The 21,970-nt window shown below is 41.1% G+C and overlaps 1 protein-coding gene across 19 annotated transcripts in view; it reads right to left on the bottom strand.

Moving 5' to 3' along the window:
• Positions 1 to 256: 256 nt before the first annotated feature.
• USP54 (ubiquitin specific peptidase 54) overlaps positions 257 to 21,970 on the bottom strand; it is a 118,820-nt gene continuing 97,106 nt past the window's right edge. For 12 of the 19 annotated variants that reach the window (XM_073878803.1, XM_073878802.1, XM_073878806.1 and 9 more), the window contains 7 exons: positions 21,559 to 21,726; positions 18,945 to 19,064; positions 17,819 to 18,014; positions 14,424 to 15,820; positions 7,117 to 7,235; positions 3,277 to 3,463; positions 257 to 1,581 (listed from right to left, as the gene is read on the bottom strand). In XM_073878803.1, coding sequence (XP_073734904.1) covers positions 1,022 to 1,581; positions 3,277 to 3,463; positions 7,117 to 7,235; positions 14,424 to 15,820; positions 17,819 to 18,014; positions 18,945 to 19,064; positions 21,559 to 21,726 — 2,747 coding nt within the window. In that variant the 3' untranslated portion in view covers positions 257 to 1,021. Of the gene's footprint in view, positions 1,582 to 3,276; positions 3,464 to 6,670; positions 6,812 to 7,116; positions 7,236 to 14,423; positions 15,821 to 17,818; positions 18,015 to 18,944; positions 19,065 to 21,558; positions 21,727 to 21,970 lie in introns of those variants that run through there. The other 7 variants (XM_025850617.2, XM_073878820.1, XM_073878814.1 and 4 more) reach the window with 6 other exon arrangements.

Here is a 21,970-nt window from a genome sequence, read left to right as displayed (position 1 = left end):
ATCTTCAGTATATATCCTTCAACTATTCTTAAACTATTTAGCTCCTCACCTTCACTCAAAAGCCATACACACACACAAACACACACACACACACACACACACGTATGTTTGTGCCATGGCTCTCTCTTTGGGAGCCCCAGGCCACTGGGAATTGGTATTTTTTTGCTTATCCAGGTCTTCCCCCCCCACCCCCAACATAAAAGAGCAAGAACATACAAAAGGCATTAAATAGACAATTAAATGACAAGGAATTAAATACAACTATCTTAAAGATTTATTAATGAAAAATACTTTACAAAAACAGTATGTTTGGCCCTAAAATAGTTTCGCTGACTCTGAGGGTTTACAACAGTGACTGAGCAAGTGGCAGTAATGGCTCTGCTGCTGAGGACAGGAAGGTGTGTTAGTGTGCCTGACTCCATCTGTTCAGAAGGACAAATGTTATGTTGGCAGCTCTGCATTCTAGGCCAAAGGTTTGGGGGCACAAGGAAGGCTCACAGTCCATAATACCTGGGCAAGTAGGCTGCCCTGAATGATATGGTCAGGACCATGACCACACAGCTACATGCTCCTCCAAGGATGGGGTACTGGGGAAGACGGAAGGTCAGGTAATAAGGATATGTTGGTAAAACAAAGAACAGAAGTTGGCAGTATTGTAGGGAACAGAGGATGAAGGCTCAGGTGCAGGTGGGGGCATAAAGGATCCAGGAATAAAATGGTGACCCTAAGATCCTAAAGAATGACTAGTGTCCAGGGTAATATGGATTCATCTTTAAAGTGGCTCAAATAAAGCCCTAAACAGCAGTTGCTTCCTTTTGCCAGTTGAATGGAAATTGGAATTTCAAATATTCCTCTCAAGGAGCCAGGTCTTGTTAGGGGTTCCAGGTACCCCTAGAAGAAACTGCCGACTCTATGTTGAGATGAGACTAGCACAACCCTGGCACGGATGCAGGGTGCTAACTCCTCCACAGTATAGTTTAATGGAGAAAGCCGTGGCTCCGGGAAAGGAAAGGGGTGACCCTTACCACCTATTGTGCTGCAGGGCTCTTGCCCTTATCTGCTCTCTTCCAGGAGCATCTGCTAGAACAAACAAAAACTCCTCTCCCCCTGTCCTCCTATGCCCAGATTGTGGGACATATCTGGTTTGCCTCCAGTCATCATCTGGGGGCATATCTACTCTTCGAGGACCAGAGCCTCGAGACCCAGGAACAGGACCCAAATTCCAAGCTGACCTCAGAGGTACATGAAGACTGCTTGATGGTGGAGACACAGGGTAAACAATGGGAGGGTGGGAGGAAGAATGGAAAAGATCACCCCAGGACTGAGCATGAGGAACCTGAAGGCCCTGGCGCCTTTCTGGTAGTGTGGCAGTGTGTGTCGGCTGAGGCTTGCATCCTGGAATACTCAGGAATCTGGCTCCAGTATGCTGGCTGGTCTCTGACCATGGCCCCCAAGAGGCATCTGTTCTGGAATGATGGGGGAGACTCTGGTAGTTCAGAGTTCTTCCTGTGTACTTGATCCCCTGGCAAGTTTCACTCCTGTCACACATAGCCAGAAACTGCTGGACACTCCTCGAAGTTCCTGGGAAGAGAAAAAGAAACCCAAAGATTAAGCATCTTCAGTAAACCATTCTCCTTCCCAAAAGACCATTCCTGACTGTTCCTCTCAACTCCCCATAGCCATAAGAGCATACACATAAGGGAAAGAAGCAGCCTAGCTTTGCTTTTAATTTCATTTTTAGAAATTCTTAATATACATCAAAATCAAGTCTCTTACCTCCAACCTGGGCAAATGTTGCCATACTTCACTCTACTATAATTCTTCCTCCACACCCTCCCCACAAATGGCTCCCCAATATTACAAATATATATTCTCACTGTAACAACTCTACTCCTAGAGCCACCACTCCAAAACATTACTCTGCTTTTCTTAATATGGTACTTTCACTCCAGTTAATCTGTTTCTGCTTACATTCTTGCTCAGTCCCTGAGATCTCTGTTTTTGTTCACACTACTCCTACCACATACACAGTATGGAATGCCTTTTCTATACATTAATTCCCCTTTACTTAAAATAAACAAAATACATAATTTTAAGAAGTCACTTCTATTTTTTTTTAAGTAGGCTCCACGCCCAGCATGGAGCCCACTACAGGGCTTGAACTCATAACCCCGAGATCAAGACCTGAGCCGAAATCAAGAGTTGGATGCCCAACTGCCTGAGCCACCCAGGCACCCCGCAAAATAAAAAAAATCACTTCTTAAAAATTCTTTCCATTCTTTATTTTATAACCCATCAACATCTGCAGTATACTCTTGTATGTATGTATATTCTGATTATTGCAGCTCTGAGCTCTTTAAGAACAGAGAGCTGCCTTCTTTCTCCCCTATGTTCACTATAGCATTTAGTGCAGAATAGGCTGCCCCTAACAACTGGAACGGATGCCCCTAACAGCTGCCAAAGGGGATGGTTACCTGGCTGCTCCACTGAGTAATAGGAAGTTCATCTACCCAGAAGGACTGCTTATCTAAACCTCCCTAAAATGTGGACACATATCAATAATACTATTCTCACCTTCTGTTCTAGAACCACAACCACACCCTGCCCTAGGGCAATTATATCTGTAAGCCAAGGTTTCTCAATCTCAACACTACTGATACTTTGAGCTGATACTACTTTTTTGGGGGGGGGGGTGGAGGGAGGATCATGGAGGTAAACTGCCCTGTGCATTGTAGGATGTTTAGCAGCATCCCTGACTTCCACTCACTAGATGCCAGTAGTACCTTCCCTTTCCCATTGAGAATCCCTGCTCTAAGTAGACTCAGCCTCTTCATGAGGAAGAAAAGTAGCAAATCCTATGGAGGGTGAAAGAAAGCCAGAAGGATGCTATCCACCTTCCCCAAGATCGTCTGGGTTTGTATACCGGCACAGGTAGTCCATACACAGGGTCTCTCCAGGAGGAGGATTTGGGAGGATCCTAAAGACTGGGTATTAACTTCCCTTGGTCGCTTAAAAGCTTATCTTATCGTGATAGACCCTGTTCATTCTACTGGGTAGTTAGACTAAGGATCAAGACCAGTCAACCATATTAACCAAGTAATGATACAATCACAATTCATCTTGACCAATATTTGATCTTAAAGTGGTAATTCATATCCCTTCACTACCTACCTTGGGACTCCACCCCCCCATAGGTGTACTGATTTGATCTTTCTAGGTTGTCTCTGGGAAGGTACCACATTATGGCACATGATAATTAGGTCTGGGGAGAGTTACCTGGGGTTCTATGGGGCTCCCCTGCCATGCTGGGCATCAAGGCATCTGGGGACAGGAACTGTGGTTGGGGTGGGTACAGTTGGGGACCAAGGAGAAACACAGGAGGATCATGGATGACAGGGAGGGAAGAGGAGCTGGAACAACGGTGCCCGGTTTCCAAAGGCTTTTTCCTCGCATTTGATGCATCCTTATAGTGAGACAAGACAAAAAAACATAAAGATGAGGATTAACACACAGCCGGATATGGTTGGGTAAACACAGTGAGGCAAGCAGGGAGAGATGGAGGGGACTGGAGTACCAATATGCCTAGTTCTGTAGAGGGACTCAATTTACTCAGTCACTCTTTCCATCAGCCCCGCTAGGACCATCCTGAGGCCACTACGAACTGGAGACATGGAACTGCAGATCCTCTTCCTTTAACCTGTCTCTCTCATAGCCCTCATCTTCCCAACCCTACCATCTAGGTCTTTGGCAAACTCTTTAATGCTAACAGTAGAATCAGGTTGAGATAGAAATGTAAAAATAGAGAAATAAGAAAGAGAAAAAAAATTGGAAAGCCCAAGAGACTGAAAAAGAAAACTCTGTACACTCTCTAAATACTGGGAACGAAAAATGTATCTCCCTAAATGTACAATCAAGAACTCTACTACTCCACCTTCTCCCCTGTCAATGCTACACTCCAGTCTCCTCTTTTGCCAGAGTTTGTAACCACTGATGCTTGTGTCCTGTTCTGTACTCCACTTGTCATTCACTTTTGTGGCAAAGTCTCAGAAATATCCCCTTTAACATCTAAAACACTAATATGTCCAAGATCAAACCAACATCCTTCCAAATTCCACCTCCTGGTACCACATTTTCCTAAGTCACCTAGATTCAAATGTTGACATTGCCCTTACTTTTGCATTTCTCATCCATGATTCCATTAGTTGCCTTTGTCAAGAAATATCATTTCTACCTATAGGTTTCATATTTAAGCTCAAGTGGACCACTGCAACAGCCTCCAATCTGATCTTCCTATCTCCAGGCCTGCTACTTCCTTATTGTGGCCTGCAAGTTGCTATGTGATAGCAATGCTGATCTTTCTCACTTTATCTCTACCATTCCTATGCCTTTTTCACTATAATTTTCTTAATGTTCCTCAAACACACCAAGCTCATTCCAACTCAGGGCCTTTTCACTTACTACTCTATCCAAAATAGCCCTGAGAATAACCACTATTACCTCTTTACTCTTTTTCCCCTTGCTTTGTTCTATTCTTCTCGATCACACATTGTTTGGGGTTCACTTGTTTATTGTCCTTTTCTCCTGGTAGAATAATTTCTTTTTACTCCAGTATTCGCAGCACCCTCAACAGGACCTGGAACATTACAGGCATCTAATAAATAATAAATTAAATAAAACAATCTATATACCAGTATGTTTTATTTCCTAACTAGGCTGTAAGCTATTCAAGGGCAGAATTTGTGTTATTTCATCAGTGTATGCTCATAGCACCTACCACAGCACGGTACATAATAGGCATTTACCATACAGCCTAAGGACCAGGTGCCAATCCTCTCAGTACGGGACACAGCCAACTATTCCTTCCTTCTGCACAGAAGAAAGTGATGCCACATTTTCCTGGTTTCCCTTTTATCTCTCTGGTCCTCACTCCTTTTAAGGGTTCTTCAGATGAACCACTTAAATCTGATATTCATCAGGGATATATCCTGTCCGCTCTCCTCTTTTCACAATACTCTTTTCCTCTTTTCAATGGCTATGACTCTTGAATCTTGATTTCAAGCTTTACATGTCACATCCAAAGGCCTACCAGATATCACAAGCATAATATATCCAAAATTATACATATCTTTTCCCTCAAATACATCATTATCAACCCAAGAATTATGGGTCCTTGATTCTCCTCTCCCCATATCCAATCAGGCACCAAGTCCCAATGACTCTTACTTCCTCTTTGGCTCTCCAACATGTCCATTTCTCTTTATCCTCCCAAACCCCGTACTCATGATATGACTCTTGTTTATATTCTTCCCAGTCTCATTTGTCAACACTGTCCTTCCCTCACCAGAATCTAATCCTGCCATACCAAATGAGCTGCTTTTGATTCAGTGAATATCTGCTTCATGTTCCTTTACCGGCCGTATTTGTTTTACTTCCTTCAGGAAGCCTTCCCTGATCTCTCAAATCTGGTTAGATGTCCCTTCTATTATGCTTCCATAGCATTAAATCCTATCATAGTAAGTCTTTCTTTATCTGTCTCCCCAGGTAGACTGTAAAGGCCATGACAGCAGGGACTACATCTAGCTCACTCACCATTGTATACCCAGCACCTAGCACAATACCTAGAACATATGCCCAATAAGCAATTGTTTAAAAAAATGAATCAGTGAATAAATGAATGATATAGAAGTCAGGAGAAAGGAAGCCAACTCCTTAGAAAAATAACAATTTGCCATTAAATTCACTAACAGTACATAAGAACAAATGCTACGTAAAAACGATCACTTTTCCCAAAAAGAATGGCAAACTGTTTATAGAGTTGTTTAGGAAATTTTGAACAATAAATTGGAAAAAATGACTGTTGTTTGGGAGGGAAACTGGATCTGAAGTACTAGCAGGACAGAGACTTAGTTTTCACTGTATATCCTTTATACCTTTTAATTTTTATATCATGTATTTAAAACTGGTTTTTAAATTTTTATTGAACTGACCTGGTGAACAAGCTTTAATGCACTGGAGCTTTGCATCCTGACCTCCATTGTAATCAAAACTCAACTTGCCTTAGGCAAGTGTATGAAATTCTCAAAAGGATAATTTATAAACCCAGCCACTGAAAATATTTGAGTTATTGATTTCTGCTGACTTCGGCGTCCCTGTCCCTTTCACCTACAGATCACTGCATTGATTCCAAATGAAAAGCCTCAAGGAGGAAGATTTTAAATCATTTTCCTTTTCTTGCTAATGCACATGCTTCATTTTAGCATGAAAGCATACTGGACCCCATTCAATCTTATACTGGAGTGGGGAGGAAAAGGTAAAAACAATACCCCATCCCATGTCTTCCCTTCTTCCCTTGATTAGTGCAATGGGTTTTGACCCAATCAGCAGCTATTGCTTTTGAGACTCAAGGCTACTAGGCTACTAGGACTCTTCTCACCCTAGGGAACCCTATAATATACCTTCCAGAACTGCTACAGGGAAGGGGAATTCCTCTGGACTCCAACAAAATGTGTGTCAATAAAGTAATGACTATGTGTCATCATTTTTGCTGAGTGCACATGGCTTTCCCCTAAATTACAACTTTTAGTTTCCCCTGCCCCTCCACCTACACTGTATTTTTATCTTAGCAAAAGAAAGAGGGTGCTCTGAATGGATACAGCCTGATTCTACTTACAAAACTGTGGGAGGAGACTGGAGTCTCGTCCCTCTCTGAGACAACGGTGCCACTGAGTCTGTGTGAGATGCAGTCAAAGTTCTCTGCACCGCACCGATCATCCTCCCCATATTCCCTCCTGGGGCCTTGGCAAGGTGCAGCCTTCAAACACACAGACACACACAGGCAGACACGAAACACCAGACCTATGGTTTTCCTACAGACCCTGTCCCCAGGGGTATGGGAGAAAATAGGGTAAGACCTCACTACTAGAGACCTGAATTAGATGTATTTGAAAAAGTAGTGGCCATGTGGCAATCTCCGCTCAATCACAGACCTTGTTCTCTTCCAACAGCCCCACGTTACCATGCTCCTGCCTTACCACCAATCCTAGCACTCATATCTTTCCACACTTCCTTTCCCAATGCACCACCCCATGCCAGCACTGTAGGACCTGAGGCTGCTACCTGAGAAGCAGGCACTGTGCTGGCTTCATGGAGACTGTGCTCCATTTCTGCTGTTGGGGTCTTTGAGAGACCAAGGCCAGGGGCTGAGTGCAACCTCCTCCCCACACCATCTGCAGAGCCTGAGGAGGAAAACATAAATACAAGTTGAAGCCATCTCTTCTCCTGGAGCCTAACTTCAGCCTGTCAGCAAAAAAACAAAACAAAAACAAACAAAAACTCAGGAGTTCTTTTCACGAAATAACAAATATGTATCCCTAAAATGAATGGAGATGTGCTCCTATAATGTAGAAACAGGAGTTTCAGAATATGGGTAGTTTCCTATAGGTCAACAAGGGTCTCAGAACACAGGCTTTGAAGAACCTGTACAGAAGGGGCTCTGTGGAAAGACTGCTGAATGTTCCCATCTTGCCTCATTTCAATTTTTTAAACACAATCAGCTTTGCTTCTGTCAGACTTGTGCCCAAGACTTACAATACATACAGAGGAAACTGTCCAATGTAGTTGTTCTCTAGAGTGTCTGTGATGACAAAGGGAACATTATCTTCAGTCTACTTAGGAATTGAAGTGAATATAGTAATCGTCTATCAAGCCTCCTCATCTTATGTAACAGGAAAATGAGTTCCAGGGTTTGAAAGGTAGTAAGTAGATTAATCAGAATTAAAATTCAAGTCTCTTGATTTCACTTCCTATTACTATGGGCAGGAACTCTTCAACAATATTTTGTATGTGTAACGCTCTTTTATTTCCCCATTAGCTTCTCTCAATCACTAACTGCTTAAATTCTAAACAATCACTAAAGCTTATCTCTTCCTCAAAATCTTGCTAGATTATTAAGAACTGCTGCAAACTGGATATGTGACTCCCAAGGGGCTTGCCCCAATACAACTAATTAAGCCTTCCATTCTGAAAATGCACATGCCCTTGACCTACATTTAATGTATATGTTTATCACCAATTCACGTCTTGATTTGATAATTTGATTGTAATACATGTATCTGGCTAAAGGAGGATATTGCTGATACCAAGCTAAAATATTATTTTTAGTATTTCCTGGTACAGAGGTTCTAATACCACCTCAGATTCATCTAGGAGCTTTAAAAATACAGATTCCTCTATCTCTCCACAGCCCTGCTGAATCAGAATCTTTGTGGTGAGCCTGGGAATATTTATTTTTAAAAGACTTCCCTGAGGGGCACCTGGCTGGCTCAGTCAGTGAAGCATTTGACTCTTGATCTCCAGGTTAGGAGTTGGGTGTAGAGATTATTTAAAAATAAAATCTTTAAAAATAAATAAAACAGGGGTGCCTTAGTGGCTCAGTCGTTAAGCGTCTGCCTTGGTCTCGGGTCATGGTCCCAGGGTCCTGGGATCGAGCCCCACATCAGGCTCTCTGCTCGGCGGGAAGCCTGCTTCTCCCTCTCCCACTCCCCCTGCTTGTGTTCCCTCTCTCACTGTGTCTCTCTCTGTCAAATAAATAAATAAAATCTTTAAAAAAATAAAAATTAAAAAAAAAAGGCTTCCCTGAAAAGTATAGGAGAACATCCTCAAACATTGTTGAAGGAAGTTTGAAATGTTATAGTCGTCCAAAAAAAGGCTGTTTAGAAATATCCATTAAAATTGAAAATATGGGGATGCCGGGGTGGCTCAGTTGGTTAAGCGACTGCCTTCGGCTCAGGTCATGATCCTGGAGTCCCAGGATCGAGTCCCACATCGGACTCCCTGCTCAGCAAGGAGTTTGCTTCTCCCTCTGACCCTCTTCCCTCTCATGCTTTCTATCTCTCATTCTCTCTCTCTCAAATAAATAAATAAAATCTTAAAAAAAATAAAATTGAAAATATGATTTACCCTTTTATCCAACAATTCTACTCCTAGGAATAAGAAACAAAAATACCAGTTTACTGAGGCATTATTTGTAGTGGCCAAAAAACTATAAATAAAGTAATGCCCATCTATAGCAGAATGACTAAATACACTAAGGTATCTACACTATCAAATATGCCCAGCCACTCACTAAAAAGAATGAACTGAGTTAAACTAGATGACTTGGAGGGATTTTCATGAAGGATTGTTAAGTTAAAAGGAAAAAAAGTCTGTAATACTATCATGAGGCAAAAAACCCCACTGTATATGTAGGTCTACATAGGATTATATGAACAGAAAAATACAGAAATATGCACATTAGATTATTACCTAGAAGGTGGAGGATAAAAGGTAGGAATTTATGTAAGAGGAGGAAAGATAAATAAGAAAATGTCTACAAAAACAGCATGTATGTTGTCATCCCATTTATATAAAATTTGTTTTTAAAAAGCCACTCCTTGGGTGACGATGATAGGCAGCCAGATTTAAGAATTACAGCTGTAATGGTTAGAATGTGGTGTTCTTCTAATAAAGTCTGATTACTAGACAAGGAGGTGGCTGCTGGAAACTCCTGAAGGGAATAGACTGATTCTTTTAAAGATATTTCAGCAGAGGTGAAGGTGGCTACCTGTAAGGAGTACTGTTGAGGGGATATATGGATTTGATAGAAGATAGAGTTAACATGATGTCTACTCATGGATCAACAATAACAAGAAGAAAGACTACCAGATATCACGCACTTCCTGATATAAGAAATACAAAGTAGGGACACCTGGGTGGCTCAAGTGGGTTAAGCAAGCGTCTGACTCTTGATTGCAGCTCTGGTCATGCTCTCAGAATCCTGAGATCAAGCCCCCGTGTCCAGTTCCCTGCTCAGCAGGGAATCTGCTTGAGATTCTGTCTCCCTCTCCCTCGACCCCTGCCCCCTGCTCACACGTGCACACACACTCTCTCTCTCAAATAAATAAATCTTAAAAAAAAAAAGAAATACAAAGTACTACCTCTATAATATTCTTATTAAAAACAAGAACAAAAACTGAAGGTTGCCTGGCTGGCTCAACTGGAGATGTGCAGAACTCTTGATCTTGGGGTAGTGAGTTCAAGCCCCACTTTGGGTGTAGAGATTACTTAAATAAATAAAACTTAAAAAAAAAATTGAACCCGACTTTAATCAAGCCTCTAGCCCTAACTACCAGATTACAAAAAACGGGCAGAAGAACATGTTTTAAAACAGAAAAAATTACTAGAATATAATCAGTAAAATCTAGAATGTGGATTTGACAAATGACCAAATTTCTTCCATAAATAAGTGCTAAGGGGAAAAAAAACCCCGGAATTTTACGGGCTAAAAAAAGCCTTGAAACAAATCAACAAAATGCAATGTGTAGATCTTGTTTGAATCCTAATTTGAAATAAACCAACTGTGAAAAGACATTTATGGGGTAATTGAAAAAACGGGAATACTGGCTAGTTACTGTATTAAAAATTATTGTTAATTTTTTAGGTATAATAATATTATAGTTTTGCCTTTTAAAAAAAGAGTCTGTATTTCTCAGAGATACATTCCAAATTGTTTATGGATGAAATAATATAATGTCTGGAATTTGCTTTAAAATAATCCAGTAGAGGGGTACCTGGCTGACTCAGTAAGTGGAGTTTGCAACTCTTGATCTCAGGGTTGTGAGTTTGAGACCTAAGTAGAGATTACTTAAGGAAATAAAAAAATAAGTAAAATAAAACATTTATATATAAATAAAACAAACAGTAAAATAATCCAGTAGGGAGGGGAAAGGTGGGGGGGGCGTCTATAGCTAAATCAGAATTGGCCATATGTTGATAATTGCTCAAGATAATCACTGTGGAAGCTAGTGATAAGTATTGGAGGGTTATTGTAACATTTACTCATTACTCTTGATTAGAATTGAAATTTTCTATAACAAAAAGTTATTTTTAAGATGATGTCTGCCTAACATCAAAATTCTATGAAATTCAGAAATACAGGTCAAGGGCAATGTTTATATAACTCTTCAGAAACTATAATGTCAAAATTAGGGGCGCTTGGTGGCTCAGTCATTAAGCATCTGCCTTCAGCTCAGGTCATGATCCCAGGGTCCTGGGATCGAGACCCAAGTCAGACTCCCTGATTGGTGGGAAGCCTGCTTCTCCCTCTCCCACCCCCCTGCTTGTGTTCCCGCTCTCGCTGTCTCTCTCTCTCTGTCAAATAAATAAATAAAATCTTTAAAAAAAAAAGAAACTATAATGTCAAAATTAATCTGGTCACAAAACAACATATACCATACAATTCCCTTATATCATATATCCCAAACAAGCAAATCTACAGACAAAATAGATTATAGGTTGCCTGGGGCTGGGGGAGACAGGGGTAGAGGGAAATGGGGAGTGACTACTAATTGGCAGCAGGTTTCTTTCTTTTTTTTTTAAGATTTTATTAATTTATTTGACAGAGACACAGCAAAAGAGGGAACACAAGCAGAGGGAGTGGGAGAGGGAGAAGCAGGCTTCCCGCGGAGCAGGGAGGCCGATGCGGGGCTTGATCCCAGGACCCTGGGATCATGACCTGAGCCGAAGGCAGATGCTTAACGACTGAGCCACTCAGGCACCCCAGGTAGTGGGTTTCTTTAAAGATTTTATTTATTTATTTTAGAGAGAGAGAGCATGTGTGGGGTGGGAGGGAGAGACAGAGAATCTCAAGCAGATGCCACACGGAGCACAGAGCCCAATGTGGCCCTTGATCTCATGACCCTGAGATCATGACCTGAGCCAAAATCAAGAGTGGAACACTTAACCAACTGAGACACCCAGGCACCCCATGGGGTGATGAAAACACTTTAAAACTGATTGTGGTGATGGATGGACAATTCTGTGAGTATACTTAAAAAACAGAATTATACATATTAAGTAGGTGAATTGTATGGTATGTAAATTATATATCAATAAAGCTTTTTTTTAAGTAATAAGTCAGAGAAAAACAAATACTACATGACATCACTTATATGTGGAATCTAAAAAGAGACAAATTCACTGAAACATAGAATGGTAATTGACAGCAGCTGGAGGGTGAGGGAAACCGGGAGGTGATAGTCAAAGGATATAATCTTCCAGTTATAAGCTGAATAAATTCTGGGGATCTAATATACAGGATTGTGACTGTAGTTAACAATATTGCATTATTTACCTGAAAGTTGCTAAGAGAGTAGATCTTAAATGTTCTTACAAAAAAACTACAATTTATCCGTGGTGATGGTTGTATTAACTAACCTTGTGGTAATCATTTCAAATATATATGTGTCAAACCTTCACATTGTACACCTTAACCTTATACAATGTTATTTGTCAATTATATCAATAAAGCTGGGGGAAGAAAGTACCTTGGTACTTAAAAAATGCTTTACAATAAGATAAAGAGGGACTCCCCTAAAGATATATCCTATCATATACAGATCCTAATTGGCATTTCCCTTCATTATTTACTTCCTGATTTATTCCACCTGATCACTTCTTTATGTCAAAATAAAGTCTAGTTTGGTTTGACAAGGATTTTGAGGACTGACTCATCAGATGGATTTTTTTAAATTAATTTTTGTTCACTTAATATTAAGCAAAAAAGTAATGTTTGGTAGGTACTCTTTCCGAAATTGTTTTCAGAAGTATAATCTTCCTGAAGGCTAATTTACCAGTACATATCAAGAAATTTTTAAAAGTCAATAACCTTCACCTGTTTTTATCCTTCTAAAAATTTATTCTGAGGAGCTTATCAAAATTGTGGCCAAACACTTACATATAAAGATATTCATCATCTATTTATCTAAAAATTGGAAGTATATAAAGTATAATAAAATGGTTGAATATATTATAGTACATTCATATGCAGCATATTGCCAGTCCTTAAAAGTAGTTTTTTTCAAAGGGAAAATGCTCATGAATATAATGTAAAAATATCATGAGAATAAACTGCACACATATATTGTAACAATTTGCTTTTTTAAAAAAAACAAAACAAAATATATAGTATATATACATAAAAAAACAAAGCCAGAAGCAAACTCATAAAATTATGAGTGGGATTATCAATGATTTTTGTTACTTTATATATTTTCAAAAGCATCTACAATGAAAAATTACCTATTTTGGGTAATGTAAGAGTTTTTTTGTTTGGGTTTTTTTTGTAATATGATGGTTGATATTCAGTTAGTTTAATTTTAATTGCAATATATTCTTTTATATGTGTTTATTATTATTCTTAAAATACTTGACATTTGTATATTCTTTCTCCCTCAGACAGGAAGCTAATTGAGGTAGATGTGAGCTTTTCCTTGTTCTTTAGAATCTTCCCATACTGCCCGGTCCCATGTACCTAGGGAGCACTTAATATAATGTTATTGCAAAGTCTACACTGTGATTCATATCCTAAAGAACATACCTTAACATCAAATTTTATATTTATGTAATATCCCCCCACCAACAGCTTCTAGGAACAGCTTCTAGGTACTCAATAAATACTTGTACGGCTGTATTTAAACACCAGTTGGCAGCATGCAAGGAACCTGTACTGTTATGGAAACTGCCATACTGAGCTAAAGATAAAATTCTCTGAGTTCAATTTCACAGGATCATATATATCATTTTAAGAGTTGGAAAGCATCTTTAAAACAAGTCATTGAACCCATTCTCCAATTTTACAGGTAAAAACTTGGCCATGGGATAGTAAGTGACTTGTCCAAATTTATGCTGACAGTTAATGATGGAACCAGGATAATAGGCTTTGGAGTTCTCAAGTACATCAATCCAAGTTATAAATATTCTTCATGTCTTTGGTTTCCAGAACTAAGTCTGTAAAGTACATTTAAGGTGTAGACTTCATTCTTCACACAATATAATCTAAGGGGTACTCAGTGAACAGGAACCCTACAGGCATACAATCTTGAAAATTCTACACCTGGTAGTTCCTGAAGGGATCAAGGAAGATCTTGATATTTCTGGTTCAGTACAATCTGGAAATGCCACATTGGGAGCTATGGCTCAATGTGGGGCATCCTTGTTGCAGGTTGGATCTGGAAGCTGGATCTTGGATTAGTTCAGCTCTTAAGCCATAGAAGGATGACTTTTCTTCTCAGCCTCCCCTACTTCATGCTGAGTCCCTCTCAAAGATCTATGAACCACTCCTTAGCACTGCATACTGCAGAACCCTGGGCATATACTCATTGATCTCTTCCTTTAGAAGGAGAGAACTAGACCATGATGATTCTACTCTAGCCAGAAAAAGGTTTGGCTCTTGTCCTAAAGTCTTTATGAATAAAGTCAGAAGATCTGCTACCACCTCCTAAGCTGGGGATGTTATCTGGACAGAATGCCACCCCTCTTCTGATCTTGTCCTCTCACTTTTAGCTTTTATATGTCCCCCACTCCCCCGCCCATGGTTGCATTCTTACCTGTTTGGTTAAATGAGTGCCAGGCCACATCTTGCTGCCCCCATCCAGAACAGCCAGCTTGAGAAGCCTGAAGACTGGCTTGGTAGAGAGACTCCAATTCTGAGGTTTCCTGCTCTGTGTCTTGGTTCCAATGTGGATGCAAAAGGATGTGGTTTTTTTCTGGATAGGCTACACAGGTATGGGAATCGTGGGGGGAGGACTTCATTCCTGGCCCAGGGACCCCATGTTTAAGTTGAGAATCACAGAGCCTTGTGACATTCACCCAGGAGTCCAAAGGTAAGGAAGTCCCCAAGTCGACACTGTTGCCCAGTTCCTTAGGCCTAGCATCTCTCACTTGAGATGGCTTTCCTTGGTTCATGCTTGGTTCTGCCAACCTGGGCTGTCTTCCCCTAGAAGTTTCACTATTAGGCAGCCCAGAGTACATGGCAAGAGAAGGATAATCAGCAGGCTCTTCCCAGGAAGGCAGTCTGTCCCTACCACCCAAGGAGGATTGTTGTTTTGCCCAAGGCCAATGGCCTTTCCCTTGATCCTGTAGGAAGGGAGGCTTAGAGTCAGAAGGGGAAGAGTTCTTCCTTAGACTACCTGTCAAACTTCTATCCTGGGAACCTGTGCCATCCTTTGTGGAGGCACCTTGCATCCTCTGGAACTGCTCTGCTAGTGAGCGGACAAGCCCCTTTGTGCTGGGAAACTCTGGCCTATAGGGATCCTCACTGCCTCCATCCACTTTTGAAGTCAACAAAGTTTTGAGGCTTTTGGCTTGGAGGCATTGATTAGTTTTCTGCACAGTATCAGGAGAGTGAAGCATAGGTGAGGATGCAGCAGGCATTACGGGGTGGCAGGTCCTGTACAGGGGAAGGCTGGGCTGAGCTGATGAACTTGAAGGACTACAGCCTAGGCTGTGTGCATCTCCTCTCTCAGAGGTATCTGTTCCAGTTGAGTGTGACCAAGGCATCACCTGGGATGAGACAGCAGGATCCCTCTTTTCTTGGAATAGCTGTTCTTGATCAATGCCTCTTCCTTCTTGTGGGGGGAACCTGGTACAGCTGCTGTTGTCACCCCTGTAGCCTTGCAGCTTACCCTGTGGTACATCCAATGGTTCCCAACCATAATGAGCATTCTTCTCAGTCCCCCCTGGTGTTTTAGGTAAGGCCTGCCTGTGGAGTGCATAGGGGTCGATGCTGTCCTCCTCAACTGAAGTCAGAAGGTTTGAGGCAGACCTACTAGGGGAATTGTGCTGGGAGGCAGACAGGGCAGATGACTCTGGGAATAGTGATGAGTGTGACTCATGGCAGGAAGCAGGTGAGTGGATGAAAGAACTGGCCCCAAACTCTGTATTCGTGCAGGGTTCCAGTTGAGCCTCCTGGCTTAACAATACTTGGAGCGGGATAGGCTGTTCACTGAAATAAATGGAGAGAACCAGTCATAAGCTGCCTTAAATGACAAGATCACTTACAAAAAGACCTGTTCATTTGGTTCCCACTTCTAGCCATCCACAAAAGGAATGGTAAAAATAAATAGAAAGACAAGCACAAGTAAGAGTCAAGAGTTCAGAGGTTCACAAGAGAAGGCAGGCACATGGTCAGCTCACACCCAAGCAAGAGGTAATACTGATCCTCTTTATTAAATGCCCTCACTAAAGCTGCACACAGTAATATTAAGTGAAGTCCTTGTCAATATTCTTCACTGCCTCTGAAGTCCCATTCCAATCATATTCTTCTTGCAAATTAAAAAACAAAAATTGCTAATCCCACATGCAGATGACATGGAAGGTGAGCAAAGCCTAGAAAATCACTCATACCTGGGGTCCTGAGAGGCAGACCAACCAAAAGAACCAAAAGGCACATTTACAGAGTACAGGGTAATTTGGGTTCATGAAATTACACAGAATTCAACCACTTCAAGTGTGTTTTCATAATCTGGATTTGGTTGCATTATTCACTGAGATATTTTCCCAAAGTAATGCACTGTGACTCTCTTGAGATTTGGGAGTAAGACTAGAAATTAACTGCATTTACTAGGCTTCTTACTAATTGTTTTGTATTTCTGACCTAAAAAACTCAGTGTTAGAAGCGCTTAAATAAAAGCCTCAATTACTTGCATATATCAAGTGGTGTAAGTTTTCTAGAAAGAGTTTAGCTGCCTAAATTGCTTACATTCAAAACATATCTCTCATCAGATTCTCAGATCAGCATACAACTACTAGATATACTGTAAGAGAAATGAAGAAAAAGGAAGATCCTAGCTATTAGCATTAAATTTGAATAATAATATACTATCAACTTTTGTGGGTATAGTCACCCAGTTACCCTTACAACATTATGAAGAATATATCATTATACTTATGGAGCAGACCTAATGAAGTGAAACAGACCTGGATTTGAAGTCCACATCTCTACCACTTACTAGCTGAGCAATCTTGGGTACTTTATGTATTTTATACACCCTGAGCTTTATAAAATATCGCTAAGTGACAGAACCTATCTCCTAAGGTTACTGCAAGAATTAAAGTGTTTAGTTTAGTGCCTGGACAATAAATGGGGTGCCTGGGTGGCTCAGTCTGTTGAGCGTCTGACTCTTGGTTTCAGCTCGGGTCATGATCTTGGAGTGGTGGGATCGAGCCCTGCACTGGGCTCTGCATTCAGCGTGGAGTGTGCTTGAGATTCTCTCTTCCCTCTCCCTCTGCCCTCCCCCAGCTCTAGCTTGCTCTCTCTCTCTCTAAAAATAAATAAAATCTCTTTTTTTTAAAAAATGTTCAATAAATGTTAGCTGTTTTTATAATATTTATATTCTGAGAACTACTTAGGCCTATTAGCAGCCAAAATTAATTTTAACTTAAATCTATGTATTATAAATAGAACCAAATTCAAGAGCTAAAGTGTGAAAACTACACCAATGGCCCCGGGGGCCTTTATTCCTATTGCTGCCCATAGCAAAGCAAAACAAAGGGAATCTTTGTGTCTCTTCTCTGTGGTTCAATCAGAGCAAAGCCTGCTTTCTCTGCTTCCACCAGGGACAGGAAGCACTGAAATCCCCAAAACAAACCACATGGTTTCTATTGCCATAGAGCTCCGATTGCCATGTCTGAGAACAAAATATGTGCAAATTTAATAATCATGTTGTTACACAAGTCCAGGGACAAACTCACCCACAGGAAATATGAACAAACGGTCTATTTATTATGCCATACTTTCTGTATCATTCTAGGAACTATTAAGGAAAGGACCAGCAGTGGGATGAGCTTTTTCTGGTGTATGTCTGACCTGAGAAGAAAATCTTCCCAGAGGACTCTTCTCTGTCCCCTGCAGTCACCAAAACAAAGAGAGCTCTGACCATGGAGCACCCATGATCATTTCCTCCCCTGGTGTCCATAAACTACAGTGGATCCCAGGCACTACCTTGTTGGCTGAGGGAGGGCTGCCCCCTGCGAGGGGAGGCAGGCTGAGGGCTGCGACGGCCGTGGCGATGATTGCTGCTGCTGCATGCGCTCCTGCAGGCTCCGTGCTTTTCGAATACTGATTTGCAACTTCTTATCGACTAGGGCTCTGCTGTGCGTGCTAGAGCTGGCACCATGCAGGGCAAGTCTTAGTTTAGCTAAAATGCAAAAGAAAATATAGCAGAAACAGAACACAAAATACAAACAAAAATAAAAATAAAATTGAACCAAAAATGAGCAAAGATATGCAGTAAAACTCAAAATATGCAGCAGGAATGCAAGGCGTGGACCATGCACATACTGTCCAGGGTAAAGAGCTGGCTCTGGCTCTAAGGAGCATTCATGGAAGCCATGGAGGCCAAACAGGTTAATTCGAATTTAAACAAAACAAAACAAAACAAAAAGTTAAACTAAAATGAGTCAGGAAGAGAAACTGGTGCTTCCATCTTAGAGACTGCCACTCTCGTCCTTTGCAACTGACCTGTCCGACTCTGGTCTCCACACTTTGCTCCCAACTTCCCCTTCCCGACAGCCAACAGCAGAAATAAGATCCAAATCTGCATCTGTCTTTACAGAACACAGCTTCTTGTGGGTCACATTTAAGAACCAGATACAAATTCTAAGCCTTAGTCCTTCACTGTAACTTTATGGTGCAGCATACCAGGAAAGCAGGGGAGAAACATGAATCAAATATGCTGTGCAAAGTTACAGGCCTGGGAAGTCGAGGTCAATATACTCATTTCTTCTTGCCATAAGCTCCACCTAGCTAGTCAGTAACTAGAGAAAGAGCAGACTAACCTCAAATCTGAGGTCTAACTTTATCTCGGGATAAGAAAGTAAGCATGGCTGGATAGTTCATCTGTGGACTCCGGCTGAGGTTATTCCAGTAAATATCCAGAGGCCACAGTGACAGCATGTGGCACACTTAGAAATCTGAAGGGCAAAGATAGCCTAAAGGACCTCAGTTTGGGAGAGTGACAGTGAGGAGACAAAAAAGCTGTTTCCATCCCATCTGAGTGATGACTCTAATGATACCTATCCCGAAGTTAGTCAAAATTGCCATAGCGCTAGCAGTTAGAGTTACTTACAGATAGCTTCGTTACAGAGAGCCAAAGCTGCAGCACAGTCTCCCTTCTGTTCCAGATGCAGCGACTCTTCAAACACTGAATCTGCCTCTTGCAAGGACCTCTCAAAGCCGTCACTCCTCCCTGAAAGGGCCAGCACTTTTCATTTTCATTACAGTTTGTTCCAACTTTTTCCATGTAGTGATGTTTCCCTTCAGTGCACCTAGCTCCTTGCTGCTGAGCCTTTGATCTACCCTTATTCTAACTCTCCATTACTATAAAGAATTCTCTGAAACATGCAGGACATCTGTTTTTGCCTTAACCAAGACATTGCCAAAGCCATGAAAGAGGAGTATGTCATTATTCACCACATATTACAATTCCTAGAGCTCTTAAGGGGACCCTCAAGAAAAGAACAGAATATTGTCTACAGCAGAAGGGTAGATTCTTATGCCTGGAACTGATCTGTTTTTCCACAGTGCAACAAGATACAGCTTACCAACCAGTGTCAGAATGTCCCAGACCTCCATGGAGACCTCTACTGTTATGTTAAGGCAAAAGTGGCTTCACGACTCTGTGGAAAGCCATCTGTAAAACTTCTTTCCGACATCAATTCACAGTCCTCTCTGTGCCACTCTCAGCTGGAAAGTTAGTACACCTCTTGGGCACAGGTGCTCTATAGTTCCTAACCTCAATATATCTACCAAGGCAGTTGAACAGCCCTTGTTGTTGGTTTGCAAGCACACACTTTTCATCAGCAGTGCTAAGTATCTCCTTTCATCATACCCTTGCCCGCCAAACTGACTGCAAAAGTCACTTTCCCATACAGTGAGAGTGAAATATTCCTTCCTCCTCTGAAAGCAAATGTCTACTGAAGCAGGCACAAAAGAGTTCAAGTACAGTGCCAGATGAAAAAGCAAGAAAGTACTATAAGGGCAAGTTTTGTAAAAGAACACTCAAGTTTATGTACCCCCTTGGCTTTTACTCACTCATAACCATAAATTGGTAGTAAGCCATATTGTAAATTCACCCATGATTGGGATTAATGATGAGTTTTCACAAGCTCACAAGAAAAAATATCGGAATGTCAGAGTCATTTCTCTCATAATGTCCCCATCCTCCACTTATCTCCAGCTGGACATGGTAAGAAAGGCTCTTCCAAACCCCTAACATTCACTCCCTAATTCACTGGGGTTTTTAGAGAGCAATGGGAAGGCAGTGGAAGTAGTAAGTTGGCTCTGAAGAACCGGGCATTCAGGTCTGTCAAGAGATATGGGTACCCCACCCTCCAGGCCTAAAGTTTTCTCATAATATTTGACATCAACTAAATCTATACAATCTTTATAATCAGAGATGGCAGTGAGAGCCATTAAAACAAAAAAAGTTCTCTATAGATATACAGGCAGACTATAGTTGACTATACTAGATTTTAATTCTTATCTTCTAGAATCTTAGTACTCCATTCCTTGCTCTTCCAGGAGATTGTGAACCAAAGCGTATAGAGAATTGACAATGAAATGTGGCCGGAAGGATTCTCTCTCAACTTTCATGTACTGCCCAATTAACAGAGGAAGGAAAAAAGGGAAGGGAAGGAGATGACAAGACTCCTCCTTCAGAAACAATATAAACCTGAGATCCAAATGTGACATAGCTTGAGGATGAAAAGGAAGAGAAGACTATCCAAATATAGGGACAACTAAGGAACTAGGAATTTAAAACTAATTTGGAAACAGATACAGTGCCTTGGGAAATATAAAGCAACAATTGCCTCAAATCAAAAGACAGTAGGATTAGAGGAGAAAAATGGTCCCCAAATAGGCCCCAACCTAGCCCACTAAGCTTCTCTAAGTGTTGACAAAAAGTAGGAAGTGGTCAGCAAGAAAGCAACCACCCAAGACAGCACTGACTCTTATTCTTTGCACTGCTGTAGCATAATTTGTTACATCTGGGGATTCTGAATAATCAGAACAAAAAATTCATTTCATAGAAAGAAAAACAGAGATATAAGTTTCAGGAATCTATTTAAGGTATATACCTCAGTCTTTTTAAACTCCTATTTTGAAGACTAGTCTCTTCTGGTACAAAAGGACATCCTAAAGCAATTGAAGGAAGAAAGTAACTAGTGTGGCGCAGTTGGGGAAGCCTTGTAAAGTCCATGAAAATTGTATGAGATTGGGAAATGAGTCATCAGAGGATCAAAAGAAAATCAAGCTTTGTGTTCTTAGAACCCGCTTGGTAGACCTACTTCCTTGAAGCTCCAGGTGGGCAATTTCAAGGGTATATTTCTGCCCAGCAAGTAGAATTTCCCTCATCAGTGTCGCTCACTCATTGCCCTGTTCTCTTGTTTCTGAAGGGTGACTAGTTTTATTTACACCTTCTATAGATATTCACGGGAAATATTTTTCATGAATAATATACCATCTCTAAACTATAGACTTTCAATAGATGAGCCCAAAATCAGTGCCTGTCTTCCAATCAATAGGCTTGTCACCTCCTACTTTCACTAGTTCTCACTAAAATGAGTGAATTATGATAAAATACAACTTAGCTAAATAGAAGACAGGAATTTACAAACCTGAAAATTTTTTTGCCTCTCTCTCTGTCCCCATCACCCACAACCTATGCTCCCAACAATTACCCTGATTCTGCAGTTCATCCAAGTCCATGAAGCGGCTGGGATGAGGATTAAACCCTTTAGCTGCCTCTAATTCCTTCTCCCGTTTCCTTCGAAATTCCTGTTCCTGGGCCCTCCTGGCCACTTCCTCCTGCAGTTCATCCAGTTCGCTTTTGGAAGATATCTCCCCACCTGAATACAAGCAAGGGAGAAGAGAAATTGTCACATTTCCATAATTAAGACTAGGCACCTGCTGCATTTATGGCCACTGTACTGCCTTTCCTCTGGAACTCTTGATTCAATTTGGAGTTCATGTTTTGGACAGTGCTTTCCACATTAGATTCAGGGTGAAATCTGGGCTATGAATTATAATGATGATGGTAAAATATTTATTAAGTGGCTTTACAACAATAACAATGTGAAAACTAACATTTGT

Source organism: Callorhinus ursinus, unplaced genomic scaffold (assembly GCF_003265705.2).
Source record: "Callorhinus ursinus isolate GAN/ISIS: 27379988/994484 unplaced genomic scaffold, GSC_fseal_2.0 scaffold31, whole genome shotgun sequence".
Taxonomy (NCBI): domain Eukaryota; kingdom Metazoa; phylum Chordata; class Mammalia; order Carnivora; family Otariidae; genus Callorhinus; species Callorhinus ursinus.
The sequence above is the reverse complement of the archived record's forward strand: the minus strand, read 5'-3'. Positions and strand labels throughout refer to the sequence as shown.